The sequence below is a fragment of the Rhea pennata genome, chromosome 9 (assembly GCF_028389875.1).
Source record: "Rhea pennata isolate bPtePen1 chromosome 9, bPtePen1.pri, whole genome shotgun sequence".
Lineage (NCBI taxonomy): Eukaryota > Metazoa > Chordata > Aves > Rheiformes > Rheidae > Rhea > Rhea pennata.
In genome coordinates, this window is record NC_084671.1 from 26,523,886 (window position 1) to 26,546,763 (window position 22,878).

The window sequence follows — 22,878 nt, forward strand, 5'->3', positions numbered from 1 at the left end:
GCTCTCTTCCTGTCTCAGCCTGCAGTGTTTTATTACAGTGAGAGACTGCAGGCTAACAGATATATCTTGATGACTAATTGCTCTCAACCTAAGGACAAAGTTCTCTATTTGCTGTAACAGATCCTGGTTTTCAAGTGTTTTTAGCTACTCCTCCCCCCTTCCTTAAATATGTTTTCATCAGCAGGATGCGAGTTTGATTCATTCAAGCCATGTGTATGTCTGCCTATGTTTTGAAGTCTCTGTAATGGAAGAACAAAATTCAGCAGTCCAAGAAGAGAAGGGGAAAAGAAGAGATACTTGTATTAAAAAAAGAGACATCTATGACTGTAAGAACTACGGACTGGTACGTTTTTGAGCAAATCTCATATTTGCCCACTTTCATTCCAGGCAAGAAGGGTTGCAGCCCTGGCTGCACTAACAACTGCACAGTCACTGCAGATGCAGAAACCGTGTGGAAGAAGACGTAGCATGCCACAAAATGCTGGAGGGACATACGCAAATCTTTCTTCAGTCAGAACACAAAAATATTCACCTCTCCTACGACCACCTGGCTACCTGTACTGGAACAGTTAGTTAATTTAACCATGCAAAAATAGCATGAAGTGAGTAAATATTCCGCCAGTGTCATGCCAGGATCTCATTAGAAAAGGAAAAGGAAACCTACTTCCAATACTCAGAAAACATGAAGCAACTTATACAGCTTTAAAGGTGAAAAAGCTGTACGGAGTGGCACAGAGAGAACTGCCATTCAGTGTTGGGTGTGCTATGTAGCTGTGATACTGCACATTTTCTGAACGTGTTGTCATCACACACACACAAGAAAGGTCTGACAGACAACAGCCCTGATCTGGGCAGGAAGACAACTTTGTTAGCTTCAGGAAAGAACGCTGCATAGGCAAAAACGTGTCAGATTGTATGATCAGGGCCCAAATTTGAAACTAATACAGGCTAATCTCAGGATTTATTACTGCGCCTTTCCTATGTCCTTTTTAAAAAAAAAATTCAGAAATGAGAAGCATCTACTGGTTACTCTATTAATTTAACATCTGTACTAACTCAGTTAGACGAGCAGTCTCTTTCCTTTCTAATAGATTTTCTTTTTTAAACAGTCAAACTCCTTCCCAGTCAACAGCTTTTACAGCTTTGCACTGGAGAACTACTCTTTTCAAAATCTGATGTTCTGATACACACAAAGTAGTTTTTGTTTTATCCAAAGCTCAACAGACAAGCATCCAAAAAGGTCTGGCCCAGCTGGAGCAACGTACCAAGAACGGCAGCCAACAACATGCAACTGCTTTGCTCGAAGCCTCAATTACACTTCTCACGGTGTCTCTGTCTTGCCGGAAGGAGCCAGCCCCCTTCTGCCTCTCCTGCAGATCGGGAACCATGCAGGGTGAAACGGAAGGTGCCAGGTCTCCAAAATGTGAATTAACAGTATACTTCATTTAGCCTGCTCCTGATACTCCTCCTGTATCTCCTGGCAACCCTGATGTACAAAAGCACGCTTCTACAGACCCTCCGCATCCCGCAAGGTAGCTGCTAGCAAAATCCCTCACAGTCAGACCACGGCTCCCAGGAGAATCTCCTAAACCAGTCCGGGTGCACCCGGGTGTATCGTCTTTCCTTAAGAAATCCAGTGGATTTCAAAGGATTACATTCAGAAAGATCCCCTGGAGTCCTGATATCACAGTCTGGCTTCAGTGGCAGAAATCTCTACAAAGAACCGGGAGGTGAGGAGCAGGAAGTGAGTGTGGTGGGGAGAGCCTGGGCACACTGAAAGCAGTTTGATTCGCCTGACTTTGCTCTAAGTTGCTTAGTTTTCACCAGCAGGAGAAGGAGATCACATTTGCTGCTTACTTGAAAGCACGGACCCAGTGTGAGAGCTGCTTGTTGCAACAGCGGAGAGAAATATTGATTTGTCAAGGCTGTGGCTCTTTGATCTGTGGGCAATGGCACAGGTGCGCGTAAAGCGCCCTTTATCACAGCAGAGGCAATTACAGAGCCAACGCCAACCGCCTGAACGCCGCACCGTTCCTTCGCTGGCTGCCCAGGGAGCAGCCCGCAGCCCAGCACACTCCGGGGAGTTGACTGTGTTCGGACGCATTGCCCTGAACCCGGCTTTCAAACCAGCTTGCGACGTCTGGGCCCTTCTAGCAAAGGCTGCAGGCCAGGCTGTCTGCTCGGCATCACGCCTGCGACAGTGCGGCGAGGGGACACGGGGCTGCTCAGGTGCTGGGACCCGCACGTGCGGAAAGCGCAGGCCGCGCTTCTCCGCTTGTGCCCCGCTGCTCTGCCCCAGGCCTGGCTTCTGGGAGCTCTCCAGAGGCTTTGCAGGGTGGACAGCAGCATTTGGCCTTGGGGCTATCTTAGGAGGCTACTACTAAATAGTACAGGCTATAGGTGCCAGGGCAGACTGACGCTCTCAGGCTGTGCAGGTGTGGTGATGTTGTGTGCACTGCTCGAATATGTGTGTGTGTGTGTGTGTGTGTGTGCGCATATTACATTCTTGGTCATTGCAGGGAAAGATGTGAGGACTTCTGGAGGCCCAGGAAAGGTTGTTATGTTTGGGCCAGTGCTGAGCTACCTGGACTGATGACATACAACCGGGGATCAGTTCTGGATGGTGAGTGCGCACGGCCTCCCTACTGGGTGCGCGAAGCCTGTAGCTGAGTCTGCAGCTTAGCTCAGGCCCTTCCTTTTGTACAATCATTTCTGTGCTTGTTTCCTAAAAGGCAAAGCAGCTGCCAAACTCATACCCCAAACTCACCTGGAGTTGGGGCTCCACATGTTCACTTCCTCATTGCAGTGCCAGTGCAAAGAGCAAGGCCACAATTAGTAGGGTCTGGCTCCCATCCTGGCTCTGTTGTGAAGCTGCGGGGACTTGGTAGTTGCACCCATTACCTGGGCCTCTGGTCTCTCCAATGCCCTCCCTGACTTGAGTTTTTCCCTTGTGAGTTTTCTGGCCCAGTAAGACCCTAATCTCAGCAATTACTTAAAAATACTTGTAAATAGCAAAAAAACCCACTTCATCGCCTTCCAGACACCTGTCTTAACCATCACAATACGTCACCACACCAGCACAATATGCCAAAACACATTATTTGGGACAACAAGGAATACACCAGATGATGGGAAAAAATCAAGCACTACTGCAAAAAGCTTGCAGAGTATGGTGTGGAGATGTTTGACCGGCCCAGTGCAGAGCCAGATCAGAACAACAGGAGCTATCTGTTTCAGCTCAGCACTGGCCCCAACCTAGCAGTCTACAGAGCCAGCTCTGGTTCCTCTGCATGGTGTTGCCTGGTGCTCTGGGAGGAGGATTAGTGGTGGTGGTGTGCTACACTAATTCATACAGACCAGGTCAAGTCTGGCACAGCGTCCCGCTGCCAGTTTCTCCTTGGAAACAGAAGTGCTTTGGCGAGCAAGGCAGAGATATCTGAACAGCTCTAGGAAAGCAGCTGAAGCTGGCCAGGCCAACCAGGATGCCACGCAAATGCTGGTGGCTGGGCCCTGGGCACACAGGCCTCTGGAACTGGCCTCGCTGGCAATAAAGCTGGATTTTGTGCAAGACTGCATCAGAGCGGGGCTCCTAGGAACAGCCAGGGCCAAAGCTGGCTCTCCAGGGAGCCAGGCTGGCTGGCTGCCCCCAGGACACACAATCCACGATTCTTATCAATAGTCCACGGCTGAAAGCAAGGTGCCTTCACTCAACTATCCCCATTAACCTAATCACTCTGATTTCAGACACATGGTTTGGTGCAGATCTCAAAGAAAAATTGATGTTCCTGGAGCATACCAAGAATACATAAATAGCATGGTGTATGAGATGCATACGGAGTTAACAGAAATTGATGTTTCTAGTGTGGGAAGCTGCTTGTCAGTGGATTAGGAAGAAATGAATGCAAGTCCACTCTAAATTGCTGCACTAGCCATGCTACAGCCCCCACTGCTCCCTTGCTCACTTCTAGGAGTTGTAAGTGTTGTAAAATCTGCCTCCCAAAATTTCATGATCTAGATTGAGAAGACAAGGGCTGAGAAAGAGTACAGAAAGGGGAAGTGGCACGTTTCGGATCCCAAAGCAGAACAGGAATAAAAAGAACGTCTGAAACTCCTCTCAATCCTTGTGCCTCCAGGGTCCTGAGACCACAATTCATTTGCCATTCTCTGCGCGTAGGTAAACTGCGCCATGATTTTGGATTACAACATCTGCAAGCATTGATAAAAAGCCAACTTCAGAGGAAAAGGTATTCCCTGGGTTGAGGCTCTCAGTTACATAAAACGTGGCAGTATCACTGAACTGAAGGCAGACAAATTAAAGGCTGTGCTGGGGCAGGGGGGTTCCAGCACTGGACTGGAGATTAGCACTGCGCTGGCTGGGTGCTTTAGTTGAGCTCTGCAAATCCTTGTCTCCTAGTGTCAGAACTACTGTGAAAAAACGCAGTGAGCAATCTTAAGTGCATTTCTGTGGGACCAAATGAGTTGCAGTACCAAATGCGACTTACCTGGACAATTAGCTTATTTTCTTTATCGGGCAGAATCCGGTAGGTGTAAACGCAGTTCCGGAAGCTGGAACAGATCAGAAAAAGATGGTTAAGATCATCTTCAGAAGGAAATTGCATCACGACACCCCTGCCTGTCAGAGAAGGTAGTGGAAGGTCCCAAGACAGATGGTTTCATGCACAAGGGTTTAAACATTTCTTTCCATTTTGCTGGTGTCCGTCAACTAACACAAACCTGAAGTGTTCACGGTCACTGAGATATGTTTGCAGATGCCACTGCAAAAAGTGATATCAGAATCAGCCTCAGAGAGAGTTATTCAACTCTTCTGGCTGGAAAGAAGGAAAACACCAAATGGCTCTAGCTGTCAGTAGAGTGGGCGTCTCAGGAAGGAATGAAAAAGCAGAATTTCAAAAGACACTAGGCCAAAATCAGCAATGAACGAGTAAATCGAAGGGCTAGTAGATGCACTGACTGTATTGGAAAACACAGATAGCTTTCAGCTAAATCACTATAAGACACTTGATTGTTAGGCACACTTTCATGTACAAGATCTAAAAACAGGCATAAATTAAAACCAACCTCACTATCCTGGTGCAGATGTACACGGTGTATGTGTGTCTGTAGATCAGCCATAAATAACATTTTGTCCCAGTTAAATCAGATTCTTATTTAAGGGAGGAGGGAGGGTGGCTTTTGCCCAGTAAAGGGCCACATTAACATACAGCAGCTCAAGGGAGGGGAAGCCTGAGCAGTGCAGTAACGTGCTAAGCACGACCTTCCTCAGCAGCTGCTGAGCTTTGTGGAACTTGCCCAAGAAGTGTTGGCTGAAAAAATGTATTTTTACTTTTTTCCTCTGTGAATAACAGAGTGATCAAACCTCTCAAGTCACCTGCAAAGCACTCTGTTAAAACACTCTTGGCAATATGGCTTTAATCTAACAGACGATGCTGGTTTCGATCCCTTCTTCTCAAAGTAAAAACTGGAGCCCAGTCTCAGAGCTTCCTTGACTGTAACAAAAGCACTGCATTACCTACGGGATTGCCATAAAACGCAGGCTGAGGTCAGCCCTCCAGCTGGGGAGAAACAAAACATTCTGGTCTCTTTTGTGATTATGTTGTGAGTCTGTTCATCATAAGCCTTTCTGAATCATACATACCCTGCAAGAGATTCTAGGTAACCTTACGCAGGGAGTCACAAAGAGCAATTGGAAATGAAAGGTGATTACTCATAAATCATGGCTGAGTTTTTCCAAGGTGTCTGGAGGATTTTGTCATACATCTGTATGAACCTCAATCTTTTTGATGACATTAATGCAAAGGGCTCAGAAGAATTACAGCTACTCCCAGACCTCAGTAACTCTTCACTAACTGTTTTAAGACCATTTCAAGCGCATCTATTGGTGTATCTGTGGAGCTGCTACTGCAAGACAGCCAGAGATGAGAGTCACAGGCCTGATCTCGAACCCCTGGTAAATGCTGTTATTTCACTGAGTTGAGGGCCATCACCACCAGATGAGGATATGCCCTGAGGAAGGGTATAAGTTTTGTTTTTATCTGTCAGCGCAGTTCTGTTACACCATTTCCTCCTGCTGATATGCAAACAGAGCTGAGCAGAACTGCTCATGCAGCTGATGAGAGAAAATTTTTGCGTGTGCGGAGATTATGAAACTGATAAGCAAAACAGTTTGATGGCTCTTGCGTCACAGGAGGACCCTCCAGGCACCCTTCGCAGAAAGTCCCCTCTGCTCAGGCCTTACGAGGCAGTTGCTCTAACACTTGTAGACAGGTTTAAGCTGAGGACAGGTAAGATCAACAGAAGAGCAAGTGAGGAAGGGCTGCAGGGTGAGATAGGAACAGGGAAGGGCACCTGCCTGGATCCGGTACAGGTATCCTCTTTAGCAGTTCTCTAACTCTGGTGTATGTGGGTGGCGAAGGCTGTGGTTCTTACTCCATTTTTACTCTTAGGCTTTCTCTCCTAAGCATTTTACCTGTCCTCAGTCACATTCCAGGTCCTCCCTAAAAGCTGAGTGTGAGTTCACAACGGCACAGTCAGTATTCAGCACAGCTATGTGGGCAAATACAACGCTTGCCTCACTTCCAACATATCCCCAGGCACTTTCTCATGTCTCTGTCCTCCAAGCCAACTAGGGGAGAAAAGGGGATGAGGTTTGGATTCTCTCTTCTCCTCTTCCCGGGTACATACTCTCCTGCCCTGGTGATGACGTAACATGCAACTGGCAGTGCCTGGAAATCCTAATCGCAGATGGGACTGCCATGCTAGGCACTACGTAAGGACACACTAGACTGGGGGCTGTGCCCCCCGCCACGGGGGGCTGGAAATGGCAGCTCACCGAAGGTGCCCTCCGAGAGGCCCCTCAAAGCTGTGGCCGGGCTCTGAGGGTCTCTTCTGGCCCCGCTGTTGATCCTGCGGGCATTCACGCAGCAGCCACCAACAGGAGAACCCCCGGAGGAGTGACACCACCTCAGGTGCAGCATTTTGCAAAAGCCAAGCAGACTCGTTTTGATTTCAGGATCCAGGCATTCCTCCCCAGGTGAGTGTGTGGGCCTATTTCTAGTCCATAAACTGGCAAATTGTATGGTCCAGGCACAGAAAAATGAGGAGGAAAATGACACTGCTTCTTGCCTTTTATGGGGCAATATGACCAGCAGGGCAGAGGGCTGGGGGAGGAGCGTGCCTCGGCACTTGCTGGCTGTTTCAGCTCTCTGCTACAACCAATGCTGCTGCTCTTAGTTTTAGAAAAAGAAGGGAGGCACCAGCCTCTTTGGCTGTCTGTGTTCATACAAATCCTATTTTCCTAAAACAGCTCTGCAAGGAAATAACTATTTCAGTCTATAATAGAAAAATATTAATAATAAGCCCTTCTGCTGGATTTAGGCTGATCTGCTTGATAAATATGAGAACTTTGTAGAAAATGACACTTCCTTCTCAGAGCAAATTTCATGGTATTTTGTCTTCCTTCTCTACACACACATTTTCCAATTATTCTGTACAATCCTGGTTTGTGAAACAGCCTTTTGCAGTCAGGCTTTCGAGTCTCCCCTCTCTTTCTCGCATTTGTTGTCTCCAGCCAGCCTGTTTTTTAAAAAGAAGCGACTGAAGAGCTCAAACTTCAAACACTTTCCAGTCAATAACACGGCTGAAACTGATCTATCTCTGAGGAAGATTTCAGCTTCAGCCAAGCTCTACATTTTGTCAAGGTGACATTCAGAGGGAAGGACTTATTCACCACCTTTAACCCGTTCTCTTCACAGACTAGCTGTAAACCAGCATAAGCTGGAAGCTTTTTAGGTACTTTGTCACAAGTCTGTGTGGCTTTTCCCAGCCTGTTATTCGTGCCAGGCCTTCCCACCACAGTTCCTGCCCCTGTTGGCTGACGAGGCTGGGTGCTCCCGATTTCTTTAATTAAACCATTCATGTAAGCCACTTCAGAATGGATTTAAGAACACAACCTTTGGCTCCCGGTTCAGAAAATCCTGGTCATGATATTGTTTCTATTTCCTGATCCTGTGTCTCCCAAGTCACAAAAGGCTTTCAAAGTTGGCTGCATAAACATTTACAATGGAAAAATTTATGCAAATACATGTTAGTAGACATTTTTACAGCACTTTCCCTTTCTACAAAATCCCCACCATCACCCCACAAAAATATTTTCTCTATGTATCTACTGGTTAAAAGACAAGTCAAGGGGGTTGTACAAAGCCCACTCAGTGGAAGCCACAGTCTTTATTCCAGTAAAACATTCCCCGACTGGCAACGCGGGCGCTAAGCCTGTGTAACGCGACCGCCCCTCCTTCCTCCCGCTTGCCCTGGCTACTCCCCTGCAGCCGCCCTGCTCCCCCGCTCCCGCCAGAAAGGCCAAACTCTTCCCTCCCACGCGTTACTACAGGCGTCTTAACAAGCAGGCACGGAGGCTCTCCTCACGCTGCAAGTACCCCGCTCCCCGGGCACAGAGCTCCTACGATCCAACCCCACGCTGATGGGGCAGCCAGCCGGCCCCACCGTCTCCGCAGGAGACATGCCCTCTGCCGCAGGCTCTGCTGTCACCAAACGTCTGACCTCAGCGGCGAGCAGTTAGACCAGAGTCAGAAACAGCAGCAGCACCTTTGCCACTGCGAGAAACTCAGAAAGAAGCTACACTGACAAACCTGCCTGTAACTTCAGTGGAGGGGAGGGCGTGAAATACATTTTATTAATGTGCTGCACAGTGGCAGCAGACAGAATCAGACGGGCAGGACAGGGTCCCTCTGAGGCTCTCCTGATCTCTTCTGCGGGGACGGTGACTGTGTTATCTCTCTGTAATCCAAAGCCAGGAGCCTCAAACTTCACCTCAGCTACTGGCTTCAATCTTCTCTGGCCCCGGCCACTCCTGCCTCCAGAAATAACACCTGCTCCTCACAAACCCAGGTCGGGAGGCCCCAGTTCCCAGCCCCAGTCCTGAACTGGGAGTCAGGGCTGCCAGCTTGCCCTCCTCTCCATCTCCTACATGACAATATTTCCCCCGTAAGCCACATGAGTGGGGCAGGTGGAATCACCATCACACCACGCACAGCTCCAGGGACTACTGCAAACCCCTTGTTGAGTGGGACACAGCACCGTAGAGGCCGGCAGGCCAAACACACCCTGAACCAGAGTGAGAAGGTGCCTGGGAGGGTACCAAGCTCGCTACTTTGCTTGTTAAATGTAAATAGCCAAGCTGGTAACAGGCTCTAAGAGACCAAGAGCTTATTTTCTTTTTGAGTACAACAACAGTATCTTGGATTATTCTCTCCTTCAGAATCAGCGGTAAGACTATGGTGGTTTATTGCATTACAGCAGTAAATAAATGGGTTTGTTCAGCTTGCTCCCAACCCTACCCTATGCTGTGGCCCAGCTGGTGCATGCTCTGATGCGAGCTGCACCGCCCTTCACTGCGGCGTTTTGCTTCTGTACCGGAGAGGACATGAGGGAAGCCCCCCACCACAAGCGGGGACAAAAGTGTCCACGTGAAACACGAGGGTGAAAGTTGTACTTACAGCACGCAGAGTGCGTACGCCGAAGCAATTGACTCACTGGCCCGCACAAGGAAGCTGCCATCCTTGCCTACTTTGGAGAGCAGGTCCTCAGCCCTGGAGCGAGTAATGTTGCCGTGGTACCAGCACTGATCCATCGCTGGTGTTGGAGGAAACCTGAATGCCAGCACAGGAGCTGCCTGTGTGCCTGTGTGTCTGTGTAACGATCAAGCAGCTTCAGCTCACCAGCTTCCTGTTTCAATAGCGCAGAGAGGGAAAGGAAACTCAGCCACGGACAACTTCCTCAACTCAAACAGCTCAGAGAGTGAGTGTGACATTTTCCTGCAGCCCCTGCTCTCTCTCTTCATGCTACAAGTGAAGTGAGTAGCAAGCTCTCATTCCCTGCCTTTCCCTCCACCTTCACATCCTAACACTTTGCGTCAAAAGCCCCAGCTGGGGATCTGGTCTGCACCCTGACTGATTCAGTCCCACAGGCTTTAGTGGCCTCCTGTCCCATTTATGATGTGTTACAAGACCCTTTGAGTCTCCATCTTTTTTATGTCTGTCTTCCCTGCCTGCTACAGGTCTCCATGGGGAATAGGTAGATCCCACACTGATCAGAAATACCCTGGGCATTAGGATCCTCAGCACTAACTGCTCCATTCCTGTCTTGTGTACTCCTCACATAGAGCTAGGTGTGAGGAGGGGACTTGAAAGAACTCAGTAAATTACCCCTGTATGTCTCCATGCACGGCAGCTGGCTTAGAGGCTGATTTGTCCAGGAGACTGTGACGAACGCTTCCTGACGCTTACTGTTGCATGGATTCAAAGGTCTTTCCTAGTCTAAATCCCCAAAGATGGGATGGAGCAGAGTAATTCTGGCAACCTGCGTCAGAGAGGGGAGAACTGGAGGCTTTCGCTTCCTTTTTTTTTGTTTGCACATCTGTCCTTTGCCTGTGCCCTGTGTGGCATGCTCAGCGCTGCATCGCCAAGGCAGTGCCACAGAGGCGTGTTTGCAGCCGCCACAGGCTACTGTCCGCGGGGCACACGCGAGTGCCTCGCCTCGGCCGCCAGCCTCTCTGCGTTTGAGGGAAGTGCTTCTGCACAGCTACATTTGAGCTGTAACTAAAAGCAGTTGCCAGGCAGGGACTCTGCCTGGGGCTCCGAGTACCACGGGAGAGTCCCCAGGCGATGCAAAGACACGTCTAGCCGTATGTAAACCTCACCTGCCAGGGCCTGGGGAAGTGCTGTGGCCTTGGTACGTGGGTCCTCCAGGGGACAGCAGACTGCTGCCCCCCTGCAGCAAGGCAGGCGAGAGCAGCCGCAAACTGGACGGGGAGAGCCTAGAACTTGGGGTGGAGAGGTTGCATAAACCAGTACAGCCTAGTGTTCCTCCCCATCTGTCTTCCTTGTGCTTTCAGTTGTCCAAACATCTACTCTGCAGCGTCCAGTTTGATTTCTGTTGCTGAGATTAAACTGTCGGCATCAGCCTAACTGCGAAGCTCAGAGTGCAAAATTGTGGGACCACTGTAGGACCCCGCTGAATGTGCAGAGCTGCCATGTGCAAGGCTTCCCATCCAAGCTGAGCAAGCGCTGCTTGCAGGCAAAAATTAGCTCAGCTGGACCTGTTCTACAGCCTCACTAAGCTCCACACAGGGCTTTGGGAACCGAACTCCCATTGATTTAGGTGCCTAAACAGGAGTCGGATGCTGGAAGCCATGGCATAGCTTCACATGGACATTAGCTGTAGGCTTTTGTAAGCTATAACATGGTTGCAACTCCTATTGCCCACTGTGAAGAGTTCCTGCAGGTGGCAAGAGGCTTGTTTACCCACTTTGACAGTTTTGCCCTGCTGCAGTGTGCTGCTAACCTCATCTGTGACGTCCGAAGCTTACAGTATAGCTGCAGCAGGAAGCTGAGCAGCTCTGAACGTCAAAGCACTGCTTGACCTCACAGCGCTCTCCACGCAGCGGAGCCATTTGTGGATGCAGAACAGATGGAGCTGCTGCACAAGGTAAGTACGGCTGGAATGAAACCGTCCTCGGAGAGCTTCTGCTGCTCTATGGCAAATTAAGATAGGGTAACAGAGGGGTAAAAGCTAGAAGACTGATGAGCTGGATGTTTAATACCTAACTCCTACCCACCCCTCCACTAGCTTCAGCATATAGCAAGCTACTGCTATTTCCTTCAAATACGTGAATCCTGTGCCCAGCTGCACAGAACTTCTCAACTTGGAGATATAAACAGGGGACAGGATCCAAGCACTTGTGATGATTGTGGCACTAAGATGTGCAGGCTGATTTCTGCATGGGTTTCTTGGTCCTAAAAGAAAGCATAGCACAGCCCAGGGTGCTCAAAGGATGAATCCCAGTGCACTAATACAAAACAGCTGTGTGATGCCTAATGGCTCATGCGCAGGACTGCCTCAAAAGGAAGCGGTGTCTATTTTACTTTACATGGAGCTAGCATGTGAAGTCTGCAACACTGGGGAAAGACTGATCCCTGCATGGTCCTGAGCTATCTGCAGCCTGATTCCCAAAGCCTAGCTTGTACCTTACTCAGTCCTGCACAGAGACAAGACACTCTTCTCCAGCAGATACACCGTTCGTTTTCTTTCCATTTGTGCCTGTGTCAGAGAAGGCCGGGGAGTAGATCTGAGAAAGAAGATATTAGAGGAGTTATCTAGAGGGGAGCTACAACATTTCCCATAGAGGGGAAGTGCAGGTATCTGTGCCCTCAGTTACAGGCCAGGTGAAATTGTGCAGATGATGACATTATAGATCAAGTGACGCTACTGACGTAGTGAGCACAACCCTAGGCTTCCACAAGGAATAGAAGAGCATATACTGTCATCCTGCAGCTGGGGCAAAGCACCACATAAGGGGTCCCCTCATAAAGCAAAACAGTAGGTACACCCATCAGACAAATCCGAAGCAGACTCAACAGAATCTATTAGATAACCGCAGCAGCAGCAATATTTCTTTTTAATTTACTTGAAAGAATGAGGCCACAGACAAAGAACTGGAACACATTTTGATGTTGGATAATCAAAAATTGCAGCCCTGGCAGCCTGTGGATAAAGTAAACATTACTTTTCTTTATATTGGGATGTTAGTCCAAGTTGTCTCTAAGATATGGCGGTAGACATTTTTTATCTGAACTGGCTTTGCTGCAGACATCAGGTAGTACCGTAGCAGCTGGCTGTGAATTCACCAGCCTGTCAAGGGCCAGTGGAAACACAACGTCTGCAGCATCGCTCAGCATGTACCAGGGTCACCCGAAATCCCACCACACATCCAGCCTGTATCAGCAATAGCACTGCCAGGCTTGGCCAGATGAAAAGTGCTCTAAGAGGCGTTTTCATGTCATGAAATAAAAGTATGCTTGACAAGGGAAGTTAAATCTACAGGACAGCACTTAGCCGTGCTGGAGTCTAAATATAGCATTCCCTCATCAGGCATCAGTAACAGACTATTGGCCACAAAAGCATATTTAGACTCCGGCCTACATCAAAAGAGCGGATGAATAATACTCACAAAGTACTGGTTAGTGAGCTGCTCGGTGCTTTGCAGCTACTCCAGCCCAGCGTGTTACTGGCCTGCTGCTTGGGAAGGGCTTGGCAAATTACAGCCATAGTTGTGCGGGCTGTGAGATCGCTTCGCTCCCTTTGTGCAGCAGCTCCAGGTGCCCTGCAACAAACCTAGATGAGTGAGAAAAATCAGGGACCTTCCTCCTTCATCAACAGAGCAAACACACACCTTTTCCTTGGCGCTACTCCATACATGCACACACGCAGCATATAGCACACGGCAAACAAGCACGGAATGGTTCTTAAAGCAGAATCTTGCCCAGAGACGTGGTTTAACCTTTTCTGGCTCCATCTGCTCTGAAGCATCTCCCTCGGTAGCAATTCATTTCTGGTCACTCTCTTTATCTAGGTACAGTATAGTACCTCCTTTCAGATGGCATCTCAGCCTCAAAAGAGGCTCTCTCTCACCAAAATTAGGGCTGTTTCCTTCAGAGACCTGCTGAAAATGCATCTATCTTGGAAATCCTGCAGCTTGAGCACTCTCATGCTGCTCAGGCCCCCTGTCCTCTCGCATCTGTGCCTTTGCAATTTGCTGGAAGCAGGGCAGTGGTATTTGTTAAATGCACTGCCCCACATGCCAAAAATGTTCTCTAACAGCAAGAGCCGTACTTTCAAGACACGGGATTGCCAGAGTTAAGAGCAGCTTCTCTATGGTCTATAGCTTAGCACTTGTGTTAAACAGACCTGCAATTATTTCCCCTCCTGACTATAAATTGGGAGCTCCCTCTGCAGACCTGTCCCGATCTTGCACTTCTGATACAGGCAAAGCGCCATTTCTGCCACTTGCCCCAGCTCCGAACCTTGCGTTTTGCCTTCATGTGTCCCACTGTCACTGCCTGGGGAGAGGAACGGCTGGGCCATGTGAGGTTGCGGTTTCCTTGCACATGGGAAGTTGCAGCTACTTAGCGCAGCGTAAGCAAAAGGGCAACAGGCAAGAGCAGACAGCCTGGGAAGCGAGGATAAGGCTAAGCCGGAGAGAAGTATGGCTCCGAAGGGCCTGCGAACTCGAGAAGGCAACCTTGACGCCAGTGCAGAAGTGGGTAGGGAATAAGCTGAGACCTCACATGGCCTCTCCGACCAGCAAGCCATTAAAGCTACCGTCTCCAGCACCCAAAGGAGTGCGCCTAACCAGAGCCACAGCAGTCTTCTGCAGGAGATAACTGCAGGCGGAGGGGGAAGCCCAGTGTCCTCAGCAGCTCTCTCTCCACAGCTCAGCGTAAATCGCTGTCACCTTTGCGCTGCCTGCACGTGCATCCGTCGTCAAGCCTATCGGAAGCCCAGAGGTAAAAAGCCTCATATGAAAGTCATGCTTGCTTTGAGGACGAGATGCTTAAAATGGCAGCCAAAGGGAGAGGCAAGGAAGGAGAACAGGTAAGGAAAAACAAAAGCAAAAACATTTTTAGTTTCAGTATGTTTAATAGACTTTGTAATTTATAGATGTCACAAGCCAACAACAAACAGGGTGAAACAAAAACCTTTGGCTGAAAGATGAGAAGTGAAAGGGAGAAGCATCAGGAAAGGTGGTTTTCTGAGGGACCCTGGAAAGGTTTGACGCTCAGGACTCTGATGGAAAGGCTTGCTTCAAAGTGAACATGATAAAGATTATCTTCTCATATTGCTTGTGGGTCCCAAATTCAAAGAGGCAGGAGAACAGGGCTGAGCCATCTGGGCCGTCCCCCATATACTGCAGATCCGAATAAGCACAGAGGCCCTTGCAGAGGATGCTCGGTTTTGTCCAGGATGCTGGATTTAAAGGGCTTTTGTTGAGGTAAATTCCTAAATCCTTTCGGTCCTTTGGGTCCGTAGGGTGAGTGTACAGCAACCAAGTATCTTGGCACCTGGCATCTGGAGGAGGTGGGAAGGCAGTAATACTCCCATGGCATCCAAAGGGAGGCTCTACGAGCATTTTAATCCGCTGGCCTCCCTCAAAGTCCACCCCGTGGTTGTAGCTGACAGCCTGGATCCTGGCGCCCGTGTTGCTGCGCGCGTTGCAGTAGAGCGCCTCTCGGCCGCAGGTGTGCACCTCTGCCACCTGACACTCCACCGCGCTCTCCTCCTCCACAAAGTTGCCCATCGCCCACGTCGCCCCGTGGTCGGAGCTGAGGAAGCAGAAGGCGTGAGGGGAGGGGTGCTGCCTAGGGTCAAGGATGCGATAGGCATAGGCAGGAATCACAAGGCTCCGGGCCTTGTCGAGCAGCTGTAACCCGTGACCTGGTCCCACTGCAAAAGTGGCCCAGTTCTTGTACTCGGTGCCAATGGTGCCCTTGGTGAGATCCTGGGCAGCGCTCCAAGTGCGCCCCTGGTCCGAGCTAGTGACACGGCAAAGACGTACCAGGTTGATCTTTGTTCTGAGCTGGTGCTGCTCAGAGATCTTTCCTGGGACAGCTATGAAGAAGAGGATGAGGTTCCCTGAGACCTCATCATAAACCGGACAAGGATTCATAGATCGGTGGTCCTTCAGCTGTGCACTACCAATGGTCTCCATCCTACTCCACTACCAGGGATCGTGTGAAGGGAGGCAAGAACGAAACACACCGTTACAAGTAAATCCACACTGCAGAGTGAGGATGCCCGAACAAAAGTTACAGGGCAGAGCATGAGAACGAGAGAGAAGGAACAAGTTAGTGGACAGAGCAAGAAATGAAAAGATGATGTATTGGCATCACCAAGGGAAAATGAAAATAAATGGATATTATTTGGATAACACTGTGCTTGTATACTTTGCATTTCACCAAATAATAGGTGGGCTGATCTCCTTTTTATTTACTACTCACTGAGGAGCTGATGCTCCATCTCTCAACATCATCAATGTCCAATGACACTGTGTGGAATACTACAGTTAGCTGAATTTTCAGAAATTCTCACAAATACATATGTTTGCATATCTACACAGAGACAGGCACAGTGGCCAAAATACACTGTTACAGACACTGTGCTGTGTCAGTGCTTCTTAAGAAGCCAGCTAGCTCAGCCCTTTTCCAGTACATTAGATGCAGACAAGTTCATTTCCCATCGAGACCCCCTTCTCTTCCATTTCGATCGAAGTGTGAATGGGCATCTCATCCTGCAGTGCAATACCTTGCTGGAGCTGATCGTATGGCTTTACATGCTCTGGTGTGGAAATCTGGGCCCTGAGCTGCGGACATCACACAGCAAATCAGGGGCGCCGCAGGTACACCTTTCCTCCCACCCCTCTTTCTTTATGTGCAACAGCACACAACACAATCGTGTTTCTATCATTTCTGTTGCAATTAAAAAAATTATTTCTATATAGAGTTTTTGGTCTGGTAAAAAATGGCAATTATGCAAATTAGCTTTTCTATCCTGACTTGCTGTTTGTCCTTTTTGCTCACGTCTTACCTCTGCCTATTCAACTAGTATTTCTTTTTTGGGGGATATAATATTTCTGTTTTAAGAAACTCTACCATATGAACAGAAATTACTGAGTTTATGACCACCTGAGCTCTGCTTAACTGAATCAGAGGCAGTTACACAAGTTACCTTAATGATAAGACAGTGCAGGTGGGCTCTGAGGCTGCTCTGCTTCTGTGAGACAGAGGCAGACTCCAGCTCTTAAGAGTCTATAATCTAAGACAATCAGTTACCGATGAAGGATTGGAATAGAAGAACATAATTTTTTTTTAACATTAAATCATTTCTTGCATTTGAAAATGCATATAAATAGTGTCCACCACCCCCAGTCACCCAGCAAGATGGCTATTATTAACTAGTGGATTATTAAGGTAGCCAGTTCACTGGTACATACAAACCAGACAACACTCTTGCTTGGGGAGACTAGCTGTTCTCAATTGTTTTTTAAACCAGAAATTAGTTCTAAGAGGATGAATTAAAAAAAAAAAAAAGAAAAAGAAAAAGAAACACACACACACACACCACATACTGGTTGCTAAATCACTCCTTCCCATTCCTATGACACTCCCCATTTCTGTCTCTCCTCTACAACTTTGCTCTAGCAACAGGACTTTTTGCCTTTCTCTTGCATGCTCTCTCTCTCTCTCACCTCCTCCTTTTGCTTTCCCATCTTCACAGCAGTGGCCAAAGATATCCCCTGAAAATCTACTGCTCCTGCCCCGCTTTGTTTCCCCAGTGACTGCCCAGTAATGGGGTTGAATTCAAGTGGCTATCGTAATACACTTGCATTACTTGTAGGCAGTATTTGACTCCTAGATTTGGGCAGAGGGAGAGCTGTTCGCCTGCACCGGAGAGGGCAGACACATTCAACTCATTTGGGGACAGGGGAACAGGATGGTTGGGCAGTCTCTCCCACTTCTTCCCCATCCTGGTACCTGAACATGGTGTGTGGCTGGGTCATACACGCCTCTGCGCACGGCGATTAGCTTGGCATGTTCATCCACCACATCCTCCCGTTCCTCAGCAAACGCCAGGAGAGTGCTGAAACGCGGCAGGTAGAGCAAGGCCGGAATTCGATAGCTCCATGTACCGTTCTGGAACAACGTTTCTTGCTTCAAGACAGGAAGTGAAGCCATTGTGCTAGAGAAAGAGGAAGAAATGCACTTGACCCATTCTTGGCCAAGCAAAGCATGAGTGTGGCTGCGGCTGATTCCTCCGCTTCTTGCCCTCCCTGCTCAAGGAGACCTATCCTGCACTGAAATGCAATTTCTGCTCCTTTCGGTTTCACTTTCTTCTTGTGCCCTTACAAACAGAACCCACGTGTTCTAGCTCACAACACAGAGACCAAACTTACTCTGGGAACAGCCAGGTTGATTTTACTGAAGTAAGGTAAGACCATTAAATACAGTTAATGAAAAAGTTTTTTTTCCTAATGAAATTTGCAGGCTGGGACTTTTGTGGGTTAACTTTGTAATTGAGAAGATTGTTGATAATCAGACATTTTAGTATTTCCCTTAAGAAGAGCATTACTGTCCTCCTTTGATGATGTTTCCAAAATAAGATATGGAATTTCTGCTTTGCTAAATGTGAGCTCTGAATCCCATAAAGGTGACACACTGACACAACTCCTGACCCCAGCTCTGCCCTCATTTGAAGGTGGTAAGCACCGAGGGTGGAAAAAGAAAGAAAAAAAAACATTTTTTTTAATTCTCCCTCCTCCCTCATCAGATGAAAGAAGTTAATGGTGTCTAAATGGTCCCAGTTGGAAGGTGTCAACCAGCTGGAGCTCAGAGGTGTGAGTGTGCCAGGTGAGGGCCCAAGGTACAGGACTTAAGATTTCTAACTGGAAGGGTGAAGACTGCTGCCGGCCTGAAGCAGCCAAGCAGTGACTCACAGGATCAAGCACAGGCTCCTAAGGGCCCCACAGCACTTGAAAACAAAGTGATCAACTGTATGGAGTTACTGTTGGCTAATGCATTGGATAGGAATGCTGGTCAGGCAAGAAAAGCCTCATCATTCGTACAGTTACTCAGGAGCAATGCTAACGAGAGAGACAACATGAGGGGCCACTGTGGAAGCTGGTTCTACACATCTGCTCTGTGTTATGGCCCTGCACAGTCCCTCTTTCTGCCCTCCGGCCCACTCTGCCTAAGTCCTCTTGCAGCAAGCCTCTCCCATGGACTGATCTACTTTGATAAAAACTCACTGGCTCAAGGGAATGATGTCTGAGCATTGAGAAAGAGAGAGAGAAATCTCTCTGACATGATGCACCAGAGGCTGAAGGCCTGATTATTCTCTGCTCAGCAGCAGCAGAAGAAAAAAAATCTTTTTTAAAAAAAATCAAGCCTTAGATCTCTGACGCATCGAGTGGGTAGGATGGCAGGGAGAAAATGACAATACACTATGAGTAAGAAATTCAAATGCCTCCTACCTCAGCTGAGGCAAGACTTGCAATGCTCTTAGTTAAGGATTCTCCTATTTACCTCAGTCTTGAAAGGCTCTATAGTGGCTACTGGGCACGTGTCACATCCTTACCTTTTTGAAGGCTGTCTTGCTAATTCAGAGCTAGATGGAGGTAAACTGGAGATCACTTATGCAGCTGCAGAGAAGGTGTATCTATCTGGAGAGAAGTTTTCACCTTCTGTTTTGCAAGAGAGAAAAGAAGACGATGTTAGCAGTCAGCCTAACTACATAAACTGGCTAACAATGTTTTCTTTACAGTGCTGATTACTGATTTGGGACAGCTTGGATGAGTTCAGTTCAGCCTCCAGACACAGGACAAGCACATTATGATCTGATCTCGATCCACAGCTACACAGCAAGCACTCCAATATTTCTTGCTTTCACCTTTCTTACGCTGTAAGTATCAATGAGATTTTTGAACTTGTAGCACCGTTCAGAAAAAAAAAAAAAGTCTGAACTGCATTGCATTTGCTAAAGCCAGCTGTACAGACTGGAGCAAGGCGCAGACCCACTGTCACTCAGAGGCAAAGCCACTAGAGAGAGAGATCTGTCTCAAAAGGGCAGCTTCTCCCTCCTTTTCGTCACTGAAGATAGAGCAGCCTGAAAAGAAATGCAGCAGAACCACTACTGTACCAAAATATTACTAGGGATTGATCTCAGCTATCCATGCAGCAGTATGAAGAACATAGGAAGGCCTCCTTGAACAGATAGCTGGGTTGTACAGCACATACTAGCGTGCATCTAGCTATTTATATAGACCATGGTCTTGGCTGTGTTCTCGCAGCTCCTGTAACAGAAGCTCAGAGTCCTTCCAGACTATTTAAAGGGAGATTAGTCAGTCTCTTCCTAGTGCAATAGAGTACCTAACCCGCTCTGGTACTGCATGCCTGCTCCCACTGGGCCTTACCTCCTAGTGTGCCTGGGTGGGACCCAGCGCTGCAGGCTCCCTGCGCCCTACCTGCCAAGGTAGGGCAAGAGGGAGGCCAGCAGAAAGGAACTGGGGCTGCCCTACAAAGCCCTGACGCTGGGGAGAGACCAGGCTGCAGGAAAGGCTCTGAGACAGCGCTACAGCATGGGGGTCTTGGAGAGGAACGGCCTACGGCACCCTGTACGAGCCTGTCATCTTCTGCGCTCCTCCTCTTAGGCTCTCCATGCAGGAGCACAGATCTGCTCAGTGTGGGTGTCACAGTGCTCTTCTCCTCTTGTTGCCAAACGGGGAATGAGGGAAGGCGAGATGCTACAAGGCTGGGAATAGCTGCCATAGAAACAAGCTGGAGGTTCCTGGCCACAGCATCCTGGAGCACAACCGAGGAACACGCTGGAACTAAGCCACTCTGCCATCTATCCAGAGACTGTACAGGATACATGTGAGTGCCTGTGCACACGCATATACACACATACGCACACATACGCTCTACACACAATGTTTGCATTAGGTACGTACGTGTATATATGCACACAACACTAGCTATCCGTCTGAACAGAGACTCTTCAATCTTTTCTGAAGTACACTTAAAGACACTTCAGCTTCTTCTACCTTCTCCCTAGGTGGATCATCAAGCAGAAACTGAGTCACAACAGAGTTTGATTTTCGCACAAAATCAACAATGCAGAGTTTTTACGTAAGCTTGAAGTTCTGAATATAAAGAATTTTAGTGCTGAATAAAGGAGAAGTAAAAATCAGCAAATCATCAGCAGGACAGCCGCACAAAGACTGTTCAAAAGCTCACACTCTAGCGCTGCAGGGGTTCAAATCGTACGTGCCCGTCCTCTCTGGACTTCGCTTGCCCAGGGATACGTGGGGCCAGGATGCTTCTCTGTTCCTAAGCCTGACTGAAACGCCATCCAGCAGCTGGCCCGCAAGGCAGAAGGTGCTAGTGCTGTTGTAGCCAGGATGATCTAAGGACACAGGCAAGATGCAGTTAGTAGATCATGGCAATATCTTTTGATAGTCTGAGAGATGTAACTGGAAGAAGAGACAAAGCTTGGGGAACACAAAGGCCTGAAATACAAACAGAAGACTGCAGAGCTATGTACAAGTTGAGAAGAATTGCTCAAACCTGTATCAGTTAGATCATCTTTGGAAAAAAAAATAGCCAGACTTGTGAGTCTAGCATGTGGGCTAGTAGGAGAAGGAGAATTTGATAAGGTAATTTTTTCCTAGGAGAAAAAGAGATGGCTAATACCTTTTTTCAGATCACAGAGAAGCTAGCAGGGAGAAAAAGGAAATCATCAGCCATTAAACTAGTATTCCTTCCAATTCTGTTGTGTTTAGTGGGGTTCTGAATTTAACTCCCAGGTTCATCTTTGAAAAAAATGTCCTGTTCAAGGAGACCAAAGTTTACCCAGGGAAGCTGCTGCACTGCACTCCAGCCCCTCACCTGCAAGCAAGGAAGAAGAAAAGCAAGGTGGAAACACAGAAAAGGAGGAGGGAGTTAAGTTGGAGGAAAACATTGCTCATAGAGCTTGCAAGATATCCAGCTACAGCGATTACCGAAGCACGGTGTTTCCAGCACACAAGAACAATTGAAAGAAATATAGTTGTACAAAGCTATGTTGAGTTGGGCTCTGGAAAGTGCCCAAGGTGCAGTCAGGGGTAGGAGCTGGTGGGCACTGGTACTTCTTCCTGCACTTCTGCCCTCCAAGGCGGCTAACACGGGCTTTTCTACAGAGCAGGACCAGCCCTTGCATGTTTATTTGCTTTAACCCTCTCCAAGAAAAGTGATTAAAAAAAGGTACCATTTCCACTGGCCTTGGCTTCTCTGGAAACCTGTCCTTAACACCTTGGGTCCAAGGCGAAATGGCAGTGTGCCTTTAAAACCAAAGCAGCAGAAATGAGCTAATAGGCTGAACTCCCTCCCCTCGGTCCCCATCCGAGCGCCCTGCTGCTCTGTGCAGCAGTCAGTTGGCTCCTGAAGGAATTCAGGTAGATCCCAAGCAAACACACACCTCCTCCTCAAGGGAGGGTGTTCTGGAGGGGGGGAAATACAGAGAGTCAAGTGCAAAACCCAATTAAAATCCTGCTCTGCAAGACAAGCACAAAAATCCAGCTCCTGCCCATCTCTACTCAACATCACAACTAGATTTATAGTGTTTTCCAAACTGATAAAAGTCAGTCAAACATTATGCTGAAATACATTTTGAGGGTGTGTTTTTCCTAAAGAAAAGATGCAATTTCCTTTGGGATATTGCACCCAAAAGCACTTCTCTGCAGCCTTCTTGTGCCCTGGACCAGATCCTACACGAAATCTCGCTCGTGGCAGAGGCAGGCAGCGCTCTGCCCAGACAGCGCGCTCGCCCGAGAGATCGCCCCCAAAGTAAGCTCAGAAAGGAGAGTTACCAGCGCGACCTGTCAAACAGCAAACTCAGGTTTCTTCAATACATTCAGAATTCAAAACTGAGAAGGCACAAAACCAGGTTTACTTTGATCTAGCAGCTACCTGGGTTAAACTTCTTAACTTTGCTAGAAAGTTTTCCTTGTGGGAAAGCTTTGTACCGCACTTGCATGGGGACGCGCGGCCTCCTCGGTACAAGTTCTCCTGCATAATCGGTCAAGTTCTGCTTTTAAAACGCTCTGGCTCAGCCTGGCAGCGGTTCCTGTGCTTTAAAGCATTGTCTTAGCACCACAGAGGCATTACGTGGAGCCGCAGTACTTTTCTTAGCGTACGTTTGGTGGTGGACTGCATGAACTGCACCTCTAACAGAGCCCACAAAGCATTGTGCGCACCTTTTGGGCGCCGAGCAATAGCCAGTGTTACGAAAAAGTAAAAATTTTAGCAAAAGAAATACCTCTTCCACTCCGTGTCTCCTTGAAGTCACGTCAAAGGGGAAAAGCACACCTATTGGACTGGATAAACGGGAGGATCACCGCAGTCTTACTGACTAGTTTCCAGCCTAAAACATTATCTGTATTGGCAGGGATGTCAGCTGTCTTGGATCCCCAAG

The 22,878-nt window shown here is 48.3% G+C and overlaps 2 protein-coding genes across 5 annotated transcripts in view; both read right to left on the bottom strand.

The window, feature by feature from the left end:
• INPP5D (inositol polyphosphate-5-phosphatase D) overlaps positions 1-9,689 on the bottom strand; it is a 53,450-nt gene extending 43,761 nt beyond the window's left edge. For all 3 annotated transcript variants that reach the window (XM_062582354.1, XM_062582352.1, XM_062582351.1), the window contains exons 1-2: positions 9,534-9,689; positions 4,503-4,566 (exon numbers count right to left, since the gene is read on the bottom strand). In XM_062582354.1, coding sequence (XP_062438338.1) covers positions 4,503-4,566; positions 9,534-9,667 — 198 coding nt within the window. In that variant the 5' untranslated portion in view covers positions 9,668-9,689. The remainder of the gene's footprint in view (positions 1-4,502; positions 4,567-9,533) is intronic.
• Positions 9,690-14,590: 4,901 nt separating this feature from the next.
• Positions 14,591-20,829, bottom strand: NEU2 (neuraminidase 2). 2 transcript variants are annotated; one of them, XM_062582924.1, is made up of 4 exons: positions 20,664-20,829; positions 19,006-19,111; positions 17,406-17,610; positions 14,591-15,592 (listed from the first exon to the last, which is right to left on the bottom strand). In XM_062582924.1, exons 3-4 carry the CDS (start codon positions 17,604-17,606, stop codon positions 14,654-14,656), a joined length of 1,140 nt encoding a protein of 379 aa, XP_062438908.1. In that variant the 5' UTR covers positions 17,607-17,610; positions 19,006-19,111; positions 20,664-20,829; the 3' UTR covers positions 14,591-14,653. The 2 variants fall into 2 exon arrangements, with proteins under 2 accessions (XP_062438908.1, XP_062438909.1); XM_062582925.1 differs by lacking the exons at positions 19,006-19,111; positions 20,664-20,829 and having other exon boundaries at positions 17,406-17,691.
• Positions 20,830-22,878: the final 2,049 nt, after the last annotated feature.

What these genes read in the sequence shown, in the direction of transcription:
- NEU2 (XM_062582924.1), bottom strand. Translation starts at nt 17,606, where the DNA reads ATGGCTTCACTTCCTGTCTTGAAGCAAGAAACGTTGTTCCAGAACGGT. An exon ending in CAGCCACACACCATGTTCAG is followed by an intron (nt 15,593 to 17,405) that starts GTACCAGGATGG and finishes GATCCCTGGTAG; the next exon opens with TGGAGTAGGATGGAGACCAT.